This window comes from Triticum aestivum, chromosome 2A (assembly GCF_018294505.1).
Source record: "Triticum aestivum cultivar Chinese Spring chromosome 2A, IWGSC CS RefSeq v2.1, whole genome shotgun sequence".
NCBI lineage: Eukaryota > Viridiplantae > Streptophyta > Magnoliopsida > Poales > Poaceae > Triticum > Triticum aestivum.
The window spans coordinates 725,977,943-725,995,327 of NC_057797.1; the positions used below are offsets into that span (position 1 = coordinate 725,977,943).

The 17,385-nt window shown below is 43.2% G+C and overlaps 1 protein-coding gene across 1 annotated transcript; it reads left to right on the forward strand.

Moving 5' to 3' along the window:
• Positions 1-3,431: 3,431 nt before the first annotated feature.
• Positions 3,432-13,430, forward strand: LOC123190601 (kinesin-like protein KIN-14I). The gene is made up of 23 exons (XM_044603273.1): positions 3,432-3,943; positions 4,470-4,542; positions 5,102-5,233; positions 5,408-5,637; positions 5,721-6,048; positions 6,941-7,040; positions 7,120-7,301; positions 7,393-7,508; positions 7,618-7,720; positions 8,052-8,204; positions 8,285-8,431; positions 8,524-8,730; positions 9,138-9,302; positions 9,366-9,509; positions 9,636-9,776; positions 9,882-10,076; positions 10,157-10,283; positions 10,373-10,575; positions 10,670-10,852; positions 11,042-11,137; positions 11,642-11,839; positions 12,378-12,649; positions 12,848-13,430. Exons 1-23 carry the CDS (start codon positions 3,825-3,827, stop codon positions 13,038-13,040), a joined length of 3,807 nt encoding a protein of 1,268 aa, XP_044459208.1. The 5' UTR covers positions 3,432-3,824; the 3' UTR covers positions 13,041-13,430.
• The last annotated feature ends 3,955 nt before the right edge of the window (positions 13,431-17,385 follow it).

Consider the following 17,385-nt stretch of genomic DNA (forward strand, 5'->3'; position numbering starts at 1 on the left):
ACACGACGTGCAAGATGGATATGCCGTGTCTTTTCAAATTTACTTGTTACCGTCAACCAAAATCTATGGGCTATGGCTCCGTAGCTCCAAGCTTCACGCTGCAGCAACCGTATACAAAAAGACGTGTAGCTAGCTGTTGAGCTGCTCAATGCTTAGAGCATCTTCACCAGACCCCTAAAAAGCCGACCCGCATATGGCGTTTACAGTTCGACGTCGGACTGTTTTGCGGGTCAAAATTATGCGCGGCAGAGTATACCTCGTATATGAAATTGTATAATTTGAAGAAAAAAACTTTTGTGGGAGGAATTGCAACTACACTAGTTCATCACATACTACATGATCATACACTAGTTCGGCCCTGCTTGATTCAGCTTTTATTGACGGATACCAAAGGGCGAACCCAGCAGAATCTGATTCCAGAAATCCGCTGCCAAAATCTGAACAAAAAACAGAAGCAGCCCAGGACGTGCTTTTCAAAATCTAATTCCGCTGCGGGCTAAAATCTGAAAAAGTTGTACCAGCTGGTTTGCCAAATGACGTACATCTTTTTCACATCAGATTTTTCACATCTGTGTTTCCACGGAAGATTTTTCACAGCTGCTTTTAGAAATCCACAGCCGAACCAAACATGGCCTTCATCACATACTACAAGATCATACATTCTACATTCTTCTACTACTAATAGAGGGGGGCGGGGGATCTCGCGGCGGCGAGGACGAGGTCGATGTCGATGTATCAAAATGGACAAGCTCGCGTCCGAGGACAACGCGGTGGAGAAGCTCAGTCCTCCTCGTCGGAGCTGATGAGGTCGATGAACTTCTGCCTCTGCTCCTCGCGGATGTGCCGCCCCTTGTCATCCTTGTCCTTCGCGGCAAGGTTGGCCGCGACCACCTGCTTGAGCATGAGGTCTTCGAGATCCTCGTCGTGGCGTCGGCGCTCCGCTTCCTCGTGCAAGCTCCGTTGGCAATGACGCTGCGACCGCGTCAACATCGACCACGAAATCTTCAGCCCCGACGACGCCTCGGTGCTTGATCTCCTTCAGCTCCTGCTTGACAGCGACGAGCTCGATCTCCTCCGGCTCCTCCGATCACTCCCTCTTCACGGGAAGAAGCCCCGCGCCGGAAGGGCCCCTCGCGGCGGAGGAAGAGGCCGAGGCCAAGGAGGGCGACTGGAGGAGCCCGTGTCGGCAGTCGTACTCCTCCGTCTCGCGGCGGAGGAGCCTTGCCGGTGGCTCGAGGCCCTGGTTAGTCCACTTCCTCGCCGCACGCTTCCTCAAGCCGTCCGCGCGGACACACTGCTCGCGCTCGGGGTCACCGCTGCTGCCGGAGCTGCGACCGGAGTTCCACATGCAGCCCCTCATGGCGTTTCGAGGCGGAGGGCGGCTCACCGGCGGCGAGAAATTTGGGGGAGGGAGTAGGGAATCGCGGTGAAACGCGGCGGCGGGGGAATAGAGTTTTGACACATATCTGCCCCGCAAACCCATAGATATATTGCTTCGGGGGGGGGGGGGGGGGGAGGCGGTTTGCTGGCCGCGGTAAATATTTTTACGAGCCGGACGAGTATACGGGCTCTGTTCTGGCCAGAAAATTAGGCGGAGCTCGTATACTCGCAGGAATTTTACGGGTTCACGAGATATACGGTCTGTTAGAGTTGCTCTTAGCCTGGCGCAAAGAGAGGGGGGATTTGAGTAGTGAGTCTAGGGAGGAAGTTGCGGTGGGTGGAGTATCTATCTGATCTGATGGACTGGACCCATTCGGGGTCGATACGTAGTGGTAGCAGTAGTAGCGCGACGTTTCGCCAAGAGGCACGCTCACATCTCACGCGTCGCGGTCAAGCAAGCGAGCAAGCAATCGGGCGTGAGACAAGTTTTCGCGTTAGGCCGAGGACAGACGGCATAGGCTGGAAGGCGTAGCTAGCGCCCCATGCCAACGAACGGAATTAACTTTCCTGCCGGCCGGCGCCGGCACCGGCAGGGACAAGGATACGCTTGCGAATGCGACCACCTCATTTCATTTCATTTCATTTTACTACTACACGCTACAACATGCATGACCGCATGGCCGCCCCTCGGATGACAGCTGGAGTTAGTTAGTTAGCAGGGGGGCTGAGCGGGTAAGGTCGGTCCAAAACTAAAATCCCAGACAGGCCATCTTATCAGGCCACTATCATCTATTACCATCATGCATATAATATAAGTGCATGATACTATATCCGTAGTGAGCGGTATCACCTATATCCATAGTGAGCGGTATCACATGTTGGTATCATAGATGACCTGATCGTAACGAGGATCGTGATAGCGCATGCACGGTTAATGCGCCTCCATTCCACACCAGTGGCTTAGCCGGCGATAAAAACAGAAAGGGTATGCACAGTCTAAAAAAAAAACTGATACGAGTGCCATACAATATTTGGCACAAGAATGACAAGTACCAATTGTTCTAGTTCAGGATTTTGTTTTCTGCCTAATCCAAGGGACATGGGCATGATTGACATCAATTGTATGTAGGTTCAGTTGTATGGTTGACACGGACATGATTGACATCAATGTCAATCAAAGTAGGAGCAATGTATGCGTCAATTATTCATGTCCCCATAAATTCTAAACATAATTGCAGAAAGATCAATTGTACATTACCAACTTGCTACGATTGGAGTCGTTGCGGAGGAGGCCGCCTGGTGTGTACCGCGGATGCCTTGCCGGCTACATCTAGTGTGGCGGACACCCTGCAGGCTGGAGGCGAGCCGGGGAGGGGAGAGGACCATGCGGTCGGCCAAAATGTGATGGGAGTGGGCTAGCTGGCGTCGGCGTCTCGATGATAGCCGACAAGGGACTTGGTGGAGAAAGGGTGCGGGAGGGGGGGGGGGGGGGGGTGGTGCCGAGCCGGCGAGGGGAGGACATGTCCAAATGGGAGTGGGAATTTAGCAGAAAAGATGTGGCACCTAAACAGACATAAAGATGTCCAAATGGGAGGACATGTCCAAATTTGTAGGACTTCGAACCAAACACCCCCTATATGAATAGAAGACTCTGCATTCAAAATGGGTTGTTGGGATGCCATTTCTCTCGTCATTTCGGCCATATGGTCCGGGCGCCGGGCAGGCCGCCCGCACAGTTCTCCCCCTGTTTTTTTTTCTCACTTTACAAATTACTCCCATTTCTTTGGGAGTACGTTTTAATATATTTTTTAAAAGTAGTACTGCTCCGTGTTGGAATTATTGGCATTCCCCTCGCGCACGGGAACGCAGCGCGAAAATCAAAACGCGCAGTAATTCCCTCCCCTCCTCCCCCCGCTCGCTCGCACAGCTGCCCAAAAAAGCTCCTCTCCTCGGCGCTGCGCCTCCGCGTGATTTCTTTAACCCGCCTCCTCCCTCCCTCGCTCGCTCCTCGCCACTACTACTCCACTCCGCCTCCCCCCCGTGACCCCCTCCCCGTCCCCACCCCCGCCTCCTCCCCGCTCGCTTTCGGATCTCGCCCTGCCGGCCGCTGCCGGACGCGCACGCGGCGGCGACCCGGTCATCTCCCCCTCCCCTCCCTCGCGCGCGCGCCTGGTTATTATTACCGCCGCCCGCCGCAAGCATTGCGGGGGGATCTGCCGCCTCACCTCTCCCCGACCGACCTGCTCGCGCGACGCTGCACGCTGCCCGACCCCCTGCCTGGAGCGGAGCTGGAAGCCGGAGCTGTGAGCCGGCGCCACCGCCCGCCATTCCCCGCGCCCCCGGATCTGAGCTCCAGCACGGCGGCGGCGATTGGTGGATGGGAGCTGGGGCCTGGGCCTGACCGAGGCGCACCGCACGTCTCCGCCGTCTCCGGGGAGGCGAGGATGGCGTCGGCCGCGCCGCAGCAGCTCGGCGTCAACGGCTCCGCGGCCGCCACGCCGCTGCACGGCCCCGCGGCGGCCGACGGGTACGACAGCGACGGCAGCTACAACTTCGCGCCGCCGTGAGTAGCTACTCCGCCCCCTCCTCAGCCGTCTCGTGCACCTTTTTTTTCTTACGAATTGAGGAGCTCTCTTCGCCCGTCGCCTGTAGCTACTTCGGTTTGTTTTGGTTGGTGGAATAATAGTACTACTTTCTGAACCTGTTTCGATTCTGGCACAACTATCCTAGGATATTGCTGCTTACGCATGCTATATGCCTTATGGCGAGTTTGTTCGTCCCAGGATTTGAATTTTCTAAGCTTGTTTCATAACAGAAAAGTTTTCCCAGACTGGTGGAAAGCGGAGAAAGGTTGGGTTCAGACGGGAATCTGTTTATTTATTCAGTGTTAATGTCGCTATAACCGGTTATGTTTGTTGGGCTCGTAATCATCACCCACCGCACTGCAATACTTATAATGGTTATTTCCAATTGGAGACAGTCTCGACATTCTATGTTTTGTCTTTCCTGTCACATTCTGCATGCAAACTTTTGGTTACCTGATGACATACAGTCGGATCGATACTTACACTCTGAATTGCATTTTACAGTACTCCATCGACATTGTCCATGTCCATACCCCCGGAGCTTGCTGGAGCAATCCCGCTAATCGACAGGTTCCAGGTACATGTCTCCTTGATTCTAGCTTACCCACTTTATCCAGTGACGTGATATATCTCATGGCAATTTCAAAAGGGAGGGAGAAATCGTCTGCTACTGTATGAAATGCTAACTTTAGCATCAATGCATAACCCGTTATTCTGTTGATGCGTGGGATGGGGTACCATTTTGTTCTCTCTATAAATTAGTTTATGTGGGGTGGGTGTGTGCCTGTGTGGGTTCTTTACATTAAGGATAAGTCGCATAATTTTCATGCTTGAATTCTCTTCTAAACTACAAGAAAAAAGGAGTTTCTTCTACCTACTTAGTCCTACAGTACTCTCCATTCAAAGGAACAGTAACAGCCACCGTTTTATTGGGTTGGGTCTCTCTACATTTCTCTTATTTCAGTCTCAATGGCAACTTTTGTAAACCATTCTAAGATGCACTGAAACATTTTAGTAGGATCAGGTTTAATAGAGTATGTCACAATTATTCAGTATCAGTTAGTAAGCAGTAAGCATGGATATGGTTCCCATAGTCCATTTTGTCCCATGTTAAATTTAGTGTTGAAATATAACAGGTGGAGGGATTTCTCAAGGCAATGCAAAAACAGATTCAATCATCTGGAAAGCGTGGCTTTTTTATTAAAAAATCAGTGGGTCCGCAAGTTCGTGAGAAGTTCACTTTGGAAGATATGTTGTGTTTCCAAAAGGTAATGCTATTGAAACCCATTTCATGTACGAGATTATGTTGCAGCAATCTGATTTCTGGGCATGTTCTCTTACCGCGGTTTAATATCGTACGCAGAACTATAAAATCATCATGAAATTGCTTATGGTGCCATTTTGTTTTATTAATTTATCATTTCTATGCTCTCCCTTTGCAGGATCCTATTCCAACTTCGTTACTGAAAGTACCTAATGACCTTGTAAGCCGCTCAATTAAATTATTCCATGTCATATTAAAGTACATGGGCGTCGATTCACCTGCAATAATAAGTTTGGAAGAAAGAATTGAACTTGTTGCAAAGCTTTATAAGCATACTTTGAAGCGGTCCGAACTTCGAGATGAGCTATTTGCGCAGATTTCAAAACAAACACGTAACAATCCCGATCGGTAAGTAATGGGTTTCTCATGTAGAACAAGCACCTGCTGGTTTCAGATTTATTTTACGGACCATAATTTTATTGTTCCTGCAGGAGTTGGTTGATAAGAGCTTGGGAGCTAATGTATTTATGTGCATCTTCCATGCCACCAAGCAAAGATATCGGGGCATACTTGTCTGAGTATGTTCACTATATTGCTCATGGAGCCACAACAGATTCAGATGTTCGAGTTCTAGCACTGAACACACTAAATGCATTAAAACGCTCGGTTAAGGCAGGCCCACGGGTTGCAATTCCTGCGCGGGAGGAGATAGAAGCTCTTTTAACCAGCCGGAAGCTTACAACAATTGTCTTTTTCTTGGATGAAACATTTGAAGAGATCACCTACGACATGGCAACAACAGTTGCCGATGCTGTTGAGGTATCTGCATCTCTCCTGAGCTAATGTGGGTTTGGAACTGATATGTACCAAATGGTTCTTTAGAAGAATGTACCTAGTCAGATCTAGAAGATTGCTTGGCGTGTATGCAACTTTAGTTGTGATTTGATTTGTCGCTTTTGGTATAACGACGATGTGAATTAACCAAGTAATGGGCCTGGATTGTCAATACTTTCAAACTTGCCTCTTAGATTGTGTGCACAGGGTGGTTCATTTAATTGATTTTTGGTTTGTTAGTTCTGTGGTCATGACTATTTTCTCTCAAATTATATTCATAAAGGTGCTATACACAAGTATGCACTGAATACAAGTTTTCCATTCATAGATTGAACGTACATTTTGCCGTAACCGTTCAACCATAGTTAAAACAGAACCTGTGCCACAGCATCTCTGGCTGGATTCACTTGTATGTAGCTCATTGCTACTAGGTGTATACACAGTCTGGAGAGTTGCTCTGTTCAGAATTTCAGACACCTCATGACTGAGCCTAACCACCTTATACAATTAGGCTGTAGGTAGGGTGTCAGAATGGTTATTGATTGTTTTCATCACCATTCGACACTCCGGGAAGTAAGTAGTCACAACTCACAGGCACCTTCTTCAGCTCCCATAGTTCCATAAGGTAAATGCACAGCTACTCAACCCTGCAAAGGTGTTCACTTTGTGCTGTGTGTCATATGAGCCATTGTTGCTACTTTGCTTATTCCTTAATATTGTTTGACCAAATAGTGGATATTGAACCATACCATCACATCCCAGTATATGTGTTTCTGTTGTACATTTTTCTTATTATAAGTTTTGGTTTCAATCTTGTGTGCACGGTGTTTTTCTGTTAACTTGAAGTCGTAAGTAACAAAATATCCTGTTATGACAGGAACTTGCTGGCATTATCAAACTTTCAGTATATTCCAGTTTCAGTCTTTTTGAATGCCGAAAGATTGTTAATGGATCTAAGTCTTCAGAAGTTGGCAATGGTATTTCTTTTTACTCTCAAATTGCCCCCCCCCCCTCTCAGTCAAAATTTAAATTTATCTATTTATTTCTGGCATGCAGAGGAATACATTGGGTTAGACGATAACAAGTACATTGGGGACTTGCTATCTGAATTCAAGTCAGCTAAGGATCGCAACAAAGGAGAAATTTTGCACTGCAAACTTGTATTTAAGAAACGCCTCTTTCGTGAGTCTGATGAGGCTGTGACTGATCCGATGTTCGTTCAGCTATCATATGTCCAGGTACTGGTTTGTGTAGCCAGTTGAAGTGCTTACAGTTCGTAGGCTATGCAGGTAATCTAACATAACACTGATCAATATCCTTCTTCTGCAGTTACAACATGATTATATTCTAGGCAACTACCCAGTTGGCAGGGATGATGCTGCACAACTCACTGCCCTGCAAATATTGGTTGAGATTGGATTCATTGACAATCCTGAGTCGTGCGTGTACGTAATTTATAAGGCTCTACCATCTCTTATTTCGTTTTTCCATAGTCTTTTCGTAATAGTATTTCATCATATTTCTTTCTGAGATGCCATTTTGTCTTTTTGCTAGTGAATGGATATCTCTTCTAGAGAGGTTTCTACCTAGACAAGTTGCAATTACTAGAGCAAAGCGAGACTGGGAGCTCGACATCATCTCACGCTATCAGTTAATGGTATTCATCTAGCCGTGCAACTTTATGCTATTGAGTAGTATCAACTGTAGATGCATCACATCACGCAAATTTGTGCACTTAATTTTCAACACATGTTTCTTATTCATCTCCATGTCCTGCACTATTCATAGCAGTGAGTGTATTTGTGATGCATTACAATGTACTAACATGTAAGAAAGTGATATTTTTTTAAATTTTAGTTATTTGTGAATTTCTCAATGAATTAATTTTGATGCATGCCCTGGTGAAATGAAAAATTCCATGATCTGTATCTACATTGGCAAGCACATGTGATACCTCAATTATCTAAGTATTTCACTGTTGCATCCAGGAACACTTGTCAAAAGATGATGCAAGGAACCAGTTTCTCAGAATCCTAAGAACTCTTCCATACGGCAATTCAGTTTTCTTCAGCGTTCGGAAAATTGATGACCCAATAGGACTTCTACCTGGAAGAATCATTTTGGGAATCAACAAACGAGGGGTAAGATACTTTTTCTTATGATGAAAATTGTATATCTCTTCTCTAATTGAAGCTAATCTTGTAATTCTGCTTTAACGCAGGTTCACTTTTTTCGTCCGGTTCCCAAGGAATACCTACATTCTGCAGAGCTGAGAGACATAATGCAGTTTGGGAGCAGCAATACTGCTGTTTTCTTTAAGATGCGAGTTGCTGGTGTCCTTCATATCTTTCAGTTTGAAACCAAGCAGGTATTTTGAACCCTCACACAGGAGATAGTACATCAGCACAATCTTATAAAGCTGTCAACTGGGTCAAAATAACCAAGTATTTATATTTTTAGGGTGAAGAAATATGCGTAGCACTTCAAACACATATAAATGATGTGATGCTCCGCAGATATTCAAAAGCACGTTCTGGCTCTGCTACTAGCACGGTTTCTCAGAATGATGTTTCTCAAGCAGATAAGCCACCAAATGCTGAAATGTATGACAAACGTGTCCAAGAACTGTCAAAAGTAGTTGATGAGTCTCAGAAGAAAGCAGACCAGGTGAGTTCAGAGCTTCGTGAGAAATGTCTTGTTACCTGGTAAACGTTGTGCAAGCATTCCAGATTTTTTCCATGTTAGTGCTACACTGCTACATTGAAATCTAGATCATTTCATTGCAATTGGATTTAAAAATGTAACGAACCGCCAGTAGGTCAAAAGGATCGTAATACCATGCATGTAATTAATAAACATTTGATTTTTTTGGCTAGTTATGCACAAGTTTGTAATGCGCACAAGTGTATCTGCAATTTTCAGTTTACATGACTTCTTTCATAAAGAAAGACTAAAATTCCAGTTAGCTGATGTTTTTGAAATCTAACCTTTGTCTTGCAACATATTGGAGAAAATGGCATCATCTTTTTACATAACTGATCATCTAAGTTCTAATGGTCCCTTTTTATTGTTAGTTGCGGGATGAGTTACAGAGGAAGACACAACAAGAAAGAGAGATGCAAGAAGAATTGGAAGGGCTAAGAGACACCTTACAATCTGAACGACATATCATTAAAGAAGTAACAAGTGAGCGGGATAGGCTAAAATCCCTATGTGATGAAAAGGAATCTTCTTTGCAGGTATGGCGATATGCAATTTGTACAGTTAAATTGTTTGGATCATCTAACTTGCAATTTTATTAGGTTGCATTGGTGGAGAAAAATAGACTGGAGACCAAATTAACAAATGGTCAGGGCCAAGAGAACAATACCAAAACAGACTTATCTGGAAATCATTGTGAAAGAGATACTTTGACGACCGTAGGCAGCGTCAACAGTGGCATTGAGGTATTTTACAACAATCATGTACATTAGGGTTGAGTTTTGCATGGCATGTCCTGCTTCTAACTTCTGTGGCCAAACTTATGGTTGCAAATATTTCATGGTTCATTTGTTTATCTTGTGTTTGAAAAGATGTTGACTAAGCTCGAGGAGGAGTTGAAGTCTTGTCAAAAAGAGCTTGCTGCATCAAAAGAAGTATCAAAGAAGTTAATTATGGAAAGGAATATGCTCGAACAGAGGATTCAAAGGCTTGAGAGGGCAAAAAGTGAAGAGGTTTTTGTTTAATCATCAAACATTTCCTTTTTCCTGTTCCTGGTCTTGCAGTGAATACTTTATTCACTTCATATTTCTGAAAATATTGTTACTTTAACTATGCAGAAAAGTACAATGCAAAGAGTTTATGAGGATGAATGTCGTAAGTTAAAAGCTCATACAGCTACACTGGAGCAAAAATTGGAAAGTACAACACAGTCATTAAATGTTGCTGAATCAACTCTTGCCTTGAGAAATACTGAGGTGGATACATTGCAAAATACTCTCAAGGAGCTTGATGAGTTAAGAGAGTTTAAAGCGGTATGTTTAAGAAAAAATCCACATTCAGTCTCTTTTAGGTTCTGTAGAAATTCACATACTTCCATTGTGCATCTCTTCAGGATGTGGACAGAAAGAACCAACAGACCGCTGAGATTCTTAAAAGGCAAGGAGCACAGTTGGTTGAGCTTGAAAGTCTTTATAAGCAAGAACAGGTTTTGCGAAAACGTTACTATAACACAATTGAAGGTATGGTAGAATAAAGTATTCACACAACTGTAGTTATTATGGTATTTTGCCAATAACTTGATTATAAATTGAGCTGGAACTCTTCACAGATATGAAAGGAAAAATAAGAGTTTTTTGTCGCTTGCGTCCTCTAAACGACAAGGAACTTTCTTTAAAGGATAAGAATATTGTATGCAGTCCTGATGAATTTACAATTGCACATCCGTGGAAAGATGACAAGTCAAAGCAACACATATATGATCGTGTTTTCGATGCATATACGACTCAAGAAGATGTTTTCGAGGACACCAAGGTAGAATATATCTAAATTTAGGTTTTCTTTCTGTCGTAATATAAATTGCTTATCTGAGATTATTCACCTTTGTTTTTTGCTGAACATGGTGCAGTATCTAGTACAATCAGCTGTTGATGGATATAATGTTTGTATATTTGCTTATGGTCAAACTGGTTCCGGGAAGACTTTTACAATATATGGTTCAGACAACAATCCTGGTCTTACTCCAAGGGCTACAGCAGAACTTTTTAGGGTGATAAAGCGTGATGGCAACAAGTATTCATTTTCCTTGAAGGTAAGAACTATTTTCATGTGCATTTTATATGGTTTCATATAGCCTGGAAAACATCTCCTTTCTGGACTATTCTACAAACTATAATTTTCAATCTTGATGAAATGATTTGTACTGTTGGCACTCCAATGTTGAATATTACACATTGTTTAGTTATCCTTTGTCGACTAATTGTTATCATATAATGTCCAGGCATATATGGTGGAACTTTATCAAGATAATCTTGTGGACCTGTTGTTGCCCAAAAATGCTATGCGACAAAAATTAGAAATAAAAAAGGACTCCAAGGTATACAAGCTCTTTCCTTCTTTGCATTTACTTCCCATTTTTCATACAGCTCGCTAGAGTTAATGGTCATCCTATGATCCTTCTTTATTTGCACATTTTACTTTTTCTTTAGCTCTTCAGTAAGACAATTTACAAGTTCCCCTGTTTGATTTTTGTTGTGTGCTTTTGACTTTTGAGCAACAGCTCTTGGAGGTATTAACTATTTTTTGCTATCTTGGTTAACTTTTGTTGTTGAAGAGCAGACAATTTTATCATTTTTTAGATAATAGACCACTCCTTGGTAATAATGACTATTTCATATGCTAATAAAGCTGCACCATTCTAAATAACTATAGTTTGAGAGTAATAGTGGTGGTTAGGGAAACTCATCGTCGCCACCTGCACAATTATTTTGGGAAGTGTAGAGTGTGGAGTCACTTCCCTTAACATGCGGAAGCATTTCTTTCATGAATGGTAGATGTTTATATTTCTATGCACCTAGTTAACTTGTGCTTTTCTTTCTAGGGTGTTGTTACTGTTGAAAATGTCACAGTTGTAAACATTTCAAGTTTTGAAGAATTGAAAACTATAATAACAAGAGGTTCTGAGAGAAGGCACACTGCTGGAACAAATATGAATGATGAGAGCTCAAGATCTCATTTAATCCTTTCAATAATTATTGAAAGCACCAATCTCCAAACTCAATCTTATGCAAGAGGAAAGGTATTACAGGATGAACTTGAAAAGTTCACATAATATTTGTTGAGTCCCAGCTTGTCTTTTTTGATCTGTTATTCTTATCAGAGATTTGCATGTTCTGATAGTCTACCTTCAATTGTGAACACTTCTTACATTTATAGAACTATGTATGCTTGCTGTAAAAAATAGTCATATCTTTCACTTCATGCAGATTTGGCAAACACTCGGGAATAAAACTAGAAAACTACTCTTGTGTAGACATATTTTAACTACCATAACTGCTAAGGCTCAATTTGCTTAGTTTAAAGTCTTTTTGATTATGACATTTGTTTCCCCAAAAGAACAAACTTCTGCTCTCCTATATGTTTGTCCTTGCAGTCACCATTTCTAGTCAAATGGAATTCTTTTTATTTCTTTCAGAAAATGTGGTCTCGTTAGGCTTGCCTTATTAGTCTAGCTCATAATCAAATTATTGTTTCATAATTTTCATTTTGTTTAGTTCTGTAATATGCATTAATTTATTTGTTCTTAATAAATTCCTGACATTGGCATTCCTTAACAGCTAAGTTTTGTGGATCTTGCTGGTTCTGAGAGGGTGAAAAAGTCCGGTTCAGCAGGAAAACAATTAAAAGAAGCACAGAGCATCAATAAATCCCTTTCTGCATTGGCTGATGTTATTGGTGCTTTATCTTCTGATGGACAACATATACCTTACCGGAACCATAAGTTGACAATGCTTATGAGTGATTCACTTGGAGGCAATGCAAAAACCCTGATGTTTGTGAATGTTTCACCAGCGGAATCAAACTTGGAGGAGACTCACAACTCACTCATGTACGGATTTCCCATTGCTTATTTACTCTTTTGCATTTCTTTTTCATTGCCATCGTTGTCTGTATCCCTCAGATTGTTTCGTGGATACGGAAACTTAAATGAATTTTCTTGCATCGCATGCTTAATGTCCTGCATCATGTGCATAGCTTCTGCGATATTTTTCAGCTGTTTACTAACATTTTTTTTTGACTGCTGTAGGTATGCTTCACGAGTACGTTGCATTGTCAACGACACGAGCAAGCACGTTTCCCCCAAAGAAATCATGCGGTTGAAGAAGTTGATTTCTTACTGGAAGGAGCAAGCAGGCAAGCGGAGCGAGGGCGATGAACTGGAGGAAATACAGGAAGAGAGGATATCAAAAGAGAAAGCTGACACCCGGTTGACCGCTTGAGGGCGAGATACCACTGCTGATGCCCTCCCTGAATGCACCTGGTTTGTGTTCTCGCACCCAGCCCCAGAGGTGACCCAGTGCTGTCGAGCATTCACAACACCGACGTAGCTGATGGAAATGTTCCGGTGTCATCTGAAAATGTTGCACACCAATTGTATAGTTAGCGATTATATATTATGGCGGCGGCGCCTGTTTGTACAAAGAGCCTGTAGTACACATTCATAGGAGAAGGGATGAAGAGTTTTTAGGAGAGAAAATCCCACTTTCTTTTGTCGTCTTGGCGGTGATTGTCGTGCCTTCTAGTTCTATGTAGACATGTCAGCGCTGGGTATGATTACCAATGTTATCATCGATGATGAAATGGTTGCGAAGTGTCTATTTCTATGGATATAAGCAATTCACGAATCCCTGGAGGAGTCTTAGAGGAGTCAGATATTTTTGGTGGTCTCACAAGTAGTGATAAGTATCCTCACAATCAGACACCTGACAACACATCTCTGCACTCGCCGGTATACTTGGCCACATTTTGCATCTTCCTTTATCGTGTCATGCTCAGATAACCTTCACATAAACACATTCTAACGTCCTGATCCCTCAGCATAGTTTAGGTGTAAATAACCAACCACTAACTAGGCCAGCTGTACAAACATAATTTGACCATATTGAAAAAGATGTAATAATGTATGCTTTGCCAAAACTTGTAAGATTCAGTAATGTCCATGATGATTGAATGATAAATTCAATCAACCAAAGGTTTTTCATTGCCTTGCCAATTTTATTTAGCCAAGTTACCCCTTGTTAGAACTACTCCGCTTTGTAGAATCAAAGGAATATCTTAACTTTGAGCAGCACCCTAATTTTCCACAGATACCGGGAACATCACAATGCACAAGAGCAAGATAATGAGACTTCACCGAGAACCCCCCATTAGGAGTTAAGTTCCAGCGAAAAACGTCTTGCTCAGGTGTGAGAAGAATATCAGTAAGTCAGAGAAACTTAACTATTCATGCTACTCCTTCCACCCCGTAATATAAAAACTTATTACATCCAATATATGAGGGGGAACTTTGGATGACCTCTGCCACAATAGTCTGTTTGTGCCTTACAATGTAGCAAAGATTTGGACATTGTTCCCGCACAGCGGTACTCAACCACTTTTCCTCCCAAAAGCTGATTTGGTGCCATCCTTTATCATGTAAGTACCAAAGCGGAGAAAATCTCCCTTCACTTTTATGACGCTGGCCCAAAAGTACGAATCTCCAGCTCTTCACTGGACTTCCAATAAGGGCATACTACATAAGTACTTATCAACTGTTGCCACACTCCATCAATTGTCAGTAGGCTAAACAACCACTTGCTAAGCAAGGCAACATTCTTTATGTCCAAATAATGAATTCCTAGACCCCCCCTTGCTCTATAGGGCAGCACAAAATGCTCCGCTTAACCAATCGATACTTTTTTCTTTTGATCATCACTCCACTAGTAAAATGTAGTGAAACTAATCAATTTTTTTAAGCACACCTCTTGTTATAGAAAAAGGACATCATATACAAGGTAAGGCTGCTAAGCACCGAGTTAATCGGTGTAAGACAACCTCTTGAAGAAATATGTTTTCCTTTCCAACTACAAAGTCCTTTCTTGAACCGTTCTAATACCCTTTTTCATTCAGCATTTGTCGTTCCTATAATGAAAAGGAATACCTAAACATGTTAATGGCAATTTACCGGAGGCACAACCAAAAATCTCAACCTCCCCAAAACAGAATAACTCACTCTTATGGAAATTAATCTTTAGACCTGATAGTTGCTCGAATGCACAAAGTAATATCTTCATGTTACGTCTGCATACTGTAGAATAGACCAGCCTCCATCATCTATATGTGGCACTACTACACTAATCTGCTCATCTGCTTTAGCTCTATCGATTAGAATGGCCTATATGTCAGCTATGATGTTGATGAGCATAGGGGATGAAAGAAAGAAAATTGTGGAAGCGTATGCTGTTCGGCAGGGACGCGTTCGTGTTATATAGAGATGTCAAGATTACAAGATAGGTTGCGCAGGTTGTTACTAGGCTTGGCCTCTACTCCAAGCTATACAAAGATAAACCTATCCTAGCTAACAACCTGCCGCACACCCAAGATTACATGTACGTGTACATAATACGTGACAACATGTCACAAAATACTAGCCTATACATTTTCTACAAGCCTATCATTTAACATCCTCTCTCAATCTTAACTCACCAAGGTTTAGATTGTTCTTGAAGGCTTGAAACTGTCGAATTTGTAAAGGCTTGGTGAAACCATCAGCAACTTGATCTCCTGTTGGAATGAACTGTATCTCTAATAGCTTCTGTGCTACTCTTTCACGAAAAAAGTGATAGTCAATTTCTATATGCTTTGTTCTGGCATGAAATACAGGATTTGCAGAGAGATATGTTGCACCCAAGTTGTCACACCACAATTGTGACACATGTGATCTTCCGGTTCCTAGTTCATTAAGTAAAGTTTCAATTCACATTACCTCAGCAGTTGCATTTTCCAGAGACTTATATTCTGCTTCAGTACTGGAATGTGATACTGTTGCTTGTTTCTTAGCAGTCCAAGATATAAGATTAGACCCAAGAAAAATAGCAAAACCTCCAGTAGACCTTCTATCATCTGGACACCCAGCCCAATCCGCATCAGAGAATGCACTTATTCCAGTTGATGGAGATCTACATAACTTGAGCCCTATTCCAGTACTTCCTTGAATATACCTTAGTATTCTTTTGACAGCTGTCCAATGTAAGGAGGTAGGAGCATGCAAAAATTGACAGACCTTATTTACTGCAAATGACATATCAGGTCTAGTCAAAGTTAAATACTGTAGTGCACCAACTATGCTTCTGTACTTAGTTCCCTCTTCGGTGCTCAACACCTTCCCTTCATGCAATGACAACTTATCAGTGGTAGACATGGGTGTATTGGAAGGCTTACAATCCTTCATGCCTACCCGTTTAATTATATCTCTGGCATACTTATCCTGAGTTAGCATAATACCATCATGCATTTTTTTAACTTCAATGCCTAGGAAATAATGTAACTCTCCCAAGTCTTTAAGTGCGAACTCACTTCTCAAATTCTTTAGCAGAGCCGAGGTAGCATCTTGTGATGAACTAGCAACGATTATATCATCAACATAGATTAACATAAAGATGATCACCTTCCCTCTCTTGAAGAAGAATAAAGAAGTATCTCCTTTTGAGGCTCGAAAACCTAGTTGCTGAAGTTTCATACTCAATCTTGAATACTAGGCTCTGGGGGCTTGCTTTAGGCCATACAAGGCCTTGTCCAACCTACACACATGATGTGGTTTCAAGCCATCCTCAAAACCAGGTGGCTGCCTCATATAAACCTCTTCCTCGAGAACGCCATGTAGAAACGCATTCTGCACATCCAATTGACGAAGACTCCAACCCCTGGAAACAGCAATAGACAGAACAAGTCTAATAGTAGCAGCTTTAACAACTGGACTAAATGTGTCCTTATAATCAATACCATAACGTTGCTTAAAGCCTTTAGCCACTAGCCTAGCCTTGTATCTGTCTATTATGCCATCAGGCTTTCTTTTAATCTTGTATACCCACTTACAATCTATCACATTCCTCCCTTGCTTAGGAGAAACCAAGTGCCAAGTCTGATTTTTCATGAGAGCTTCATATTCTATATTCATAGCCTTTTTCCAATTATCATTGCTTAGTGCCTCTAACAAATTTTGAGGTTCACCAGTGGACCCAAAGTTTGCAAACTTGAAGTTTTTCTCATACCTGACTATTCCATCTTTAAACTTTGATGGTTTCAAAATACCTTTTTGTGCACGCGTAGTCATCCATAACTGTGCATGGTCATGTACTGAATTACCAGCCACAGAAGATCCGAGCCCATCACCTCGTACCCGATTCGACCGAGCAGAGGCGGGCGAATCTGCCTCGACCACCGTGCTCCTGACTGAGCTTGTATCCCGTGCAGGTGCACTGCCTGGGCTCAGGTTCTGTGCGCGTGGGCCAGACGACGCACCACCCTCCCCATGTGACGATGAAGACGTACCAGGCGTGCCGAGTCCGCCCGTGTGGGAGCTTGACGCGTGGCGCGCGCCAGACGGAGGCGAGGGCGGTTCGGGTCTGCCCGACCAATCACCACTAGCCCTGCCCGACCGGGGGCCAGGAGGCGTCAGGAGATCTTCCTAGGGATCCACGAGCGTGTCAGTCGGCCCACTGCCACTAAATCTCGCGGGATCCACTTCCGCAGGTGCAGGCGAATCTGCTTCATGTTCCGCACCAGGCGTTTCCTGTTCCTCCTGCT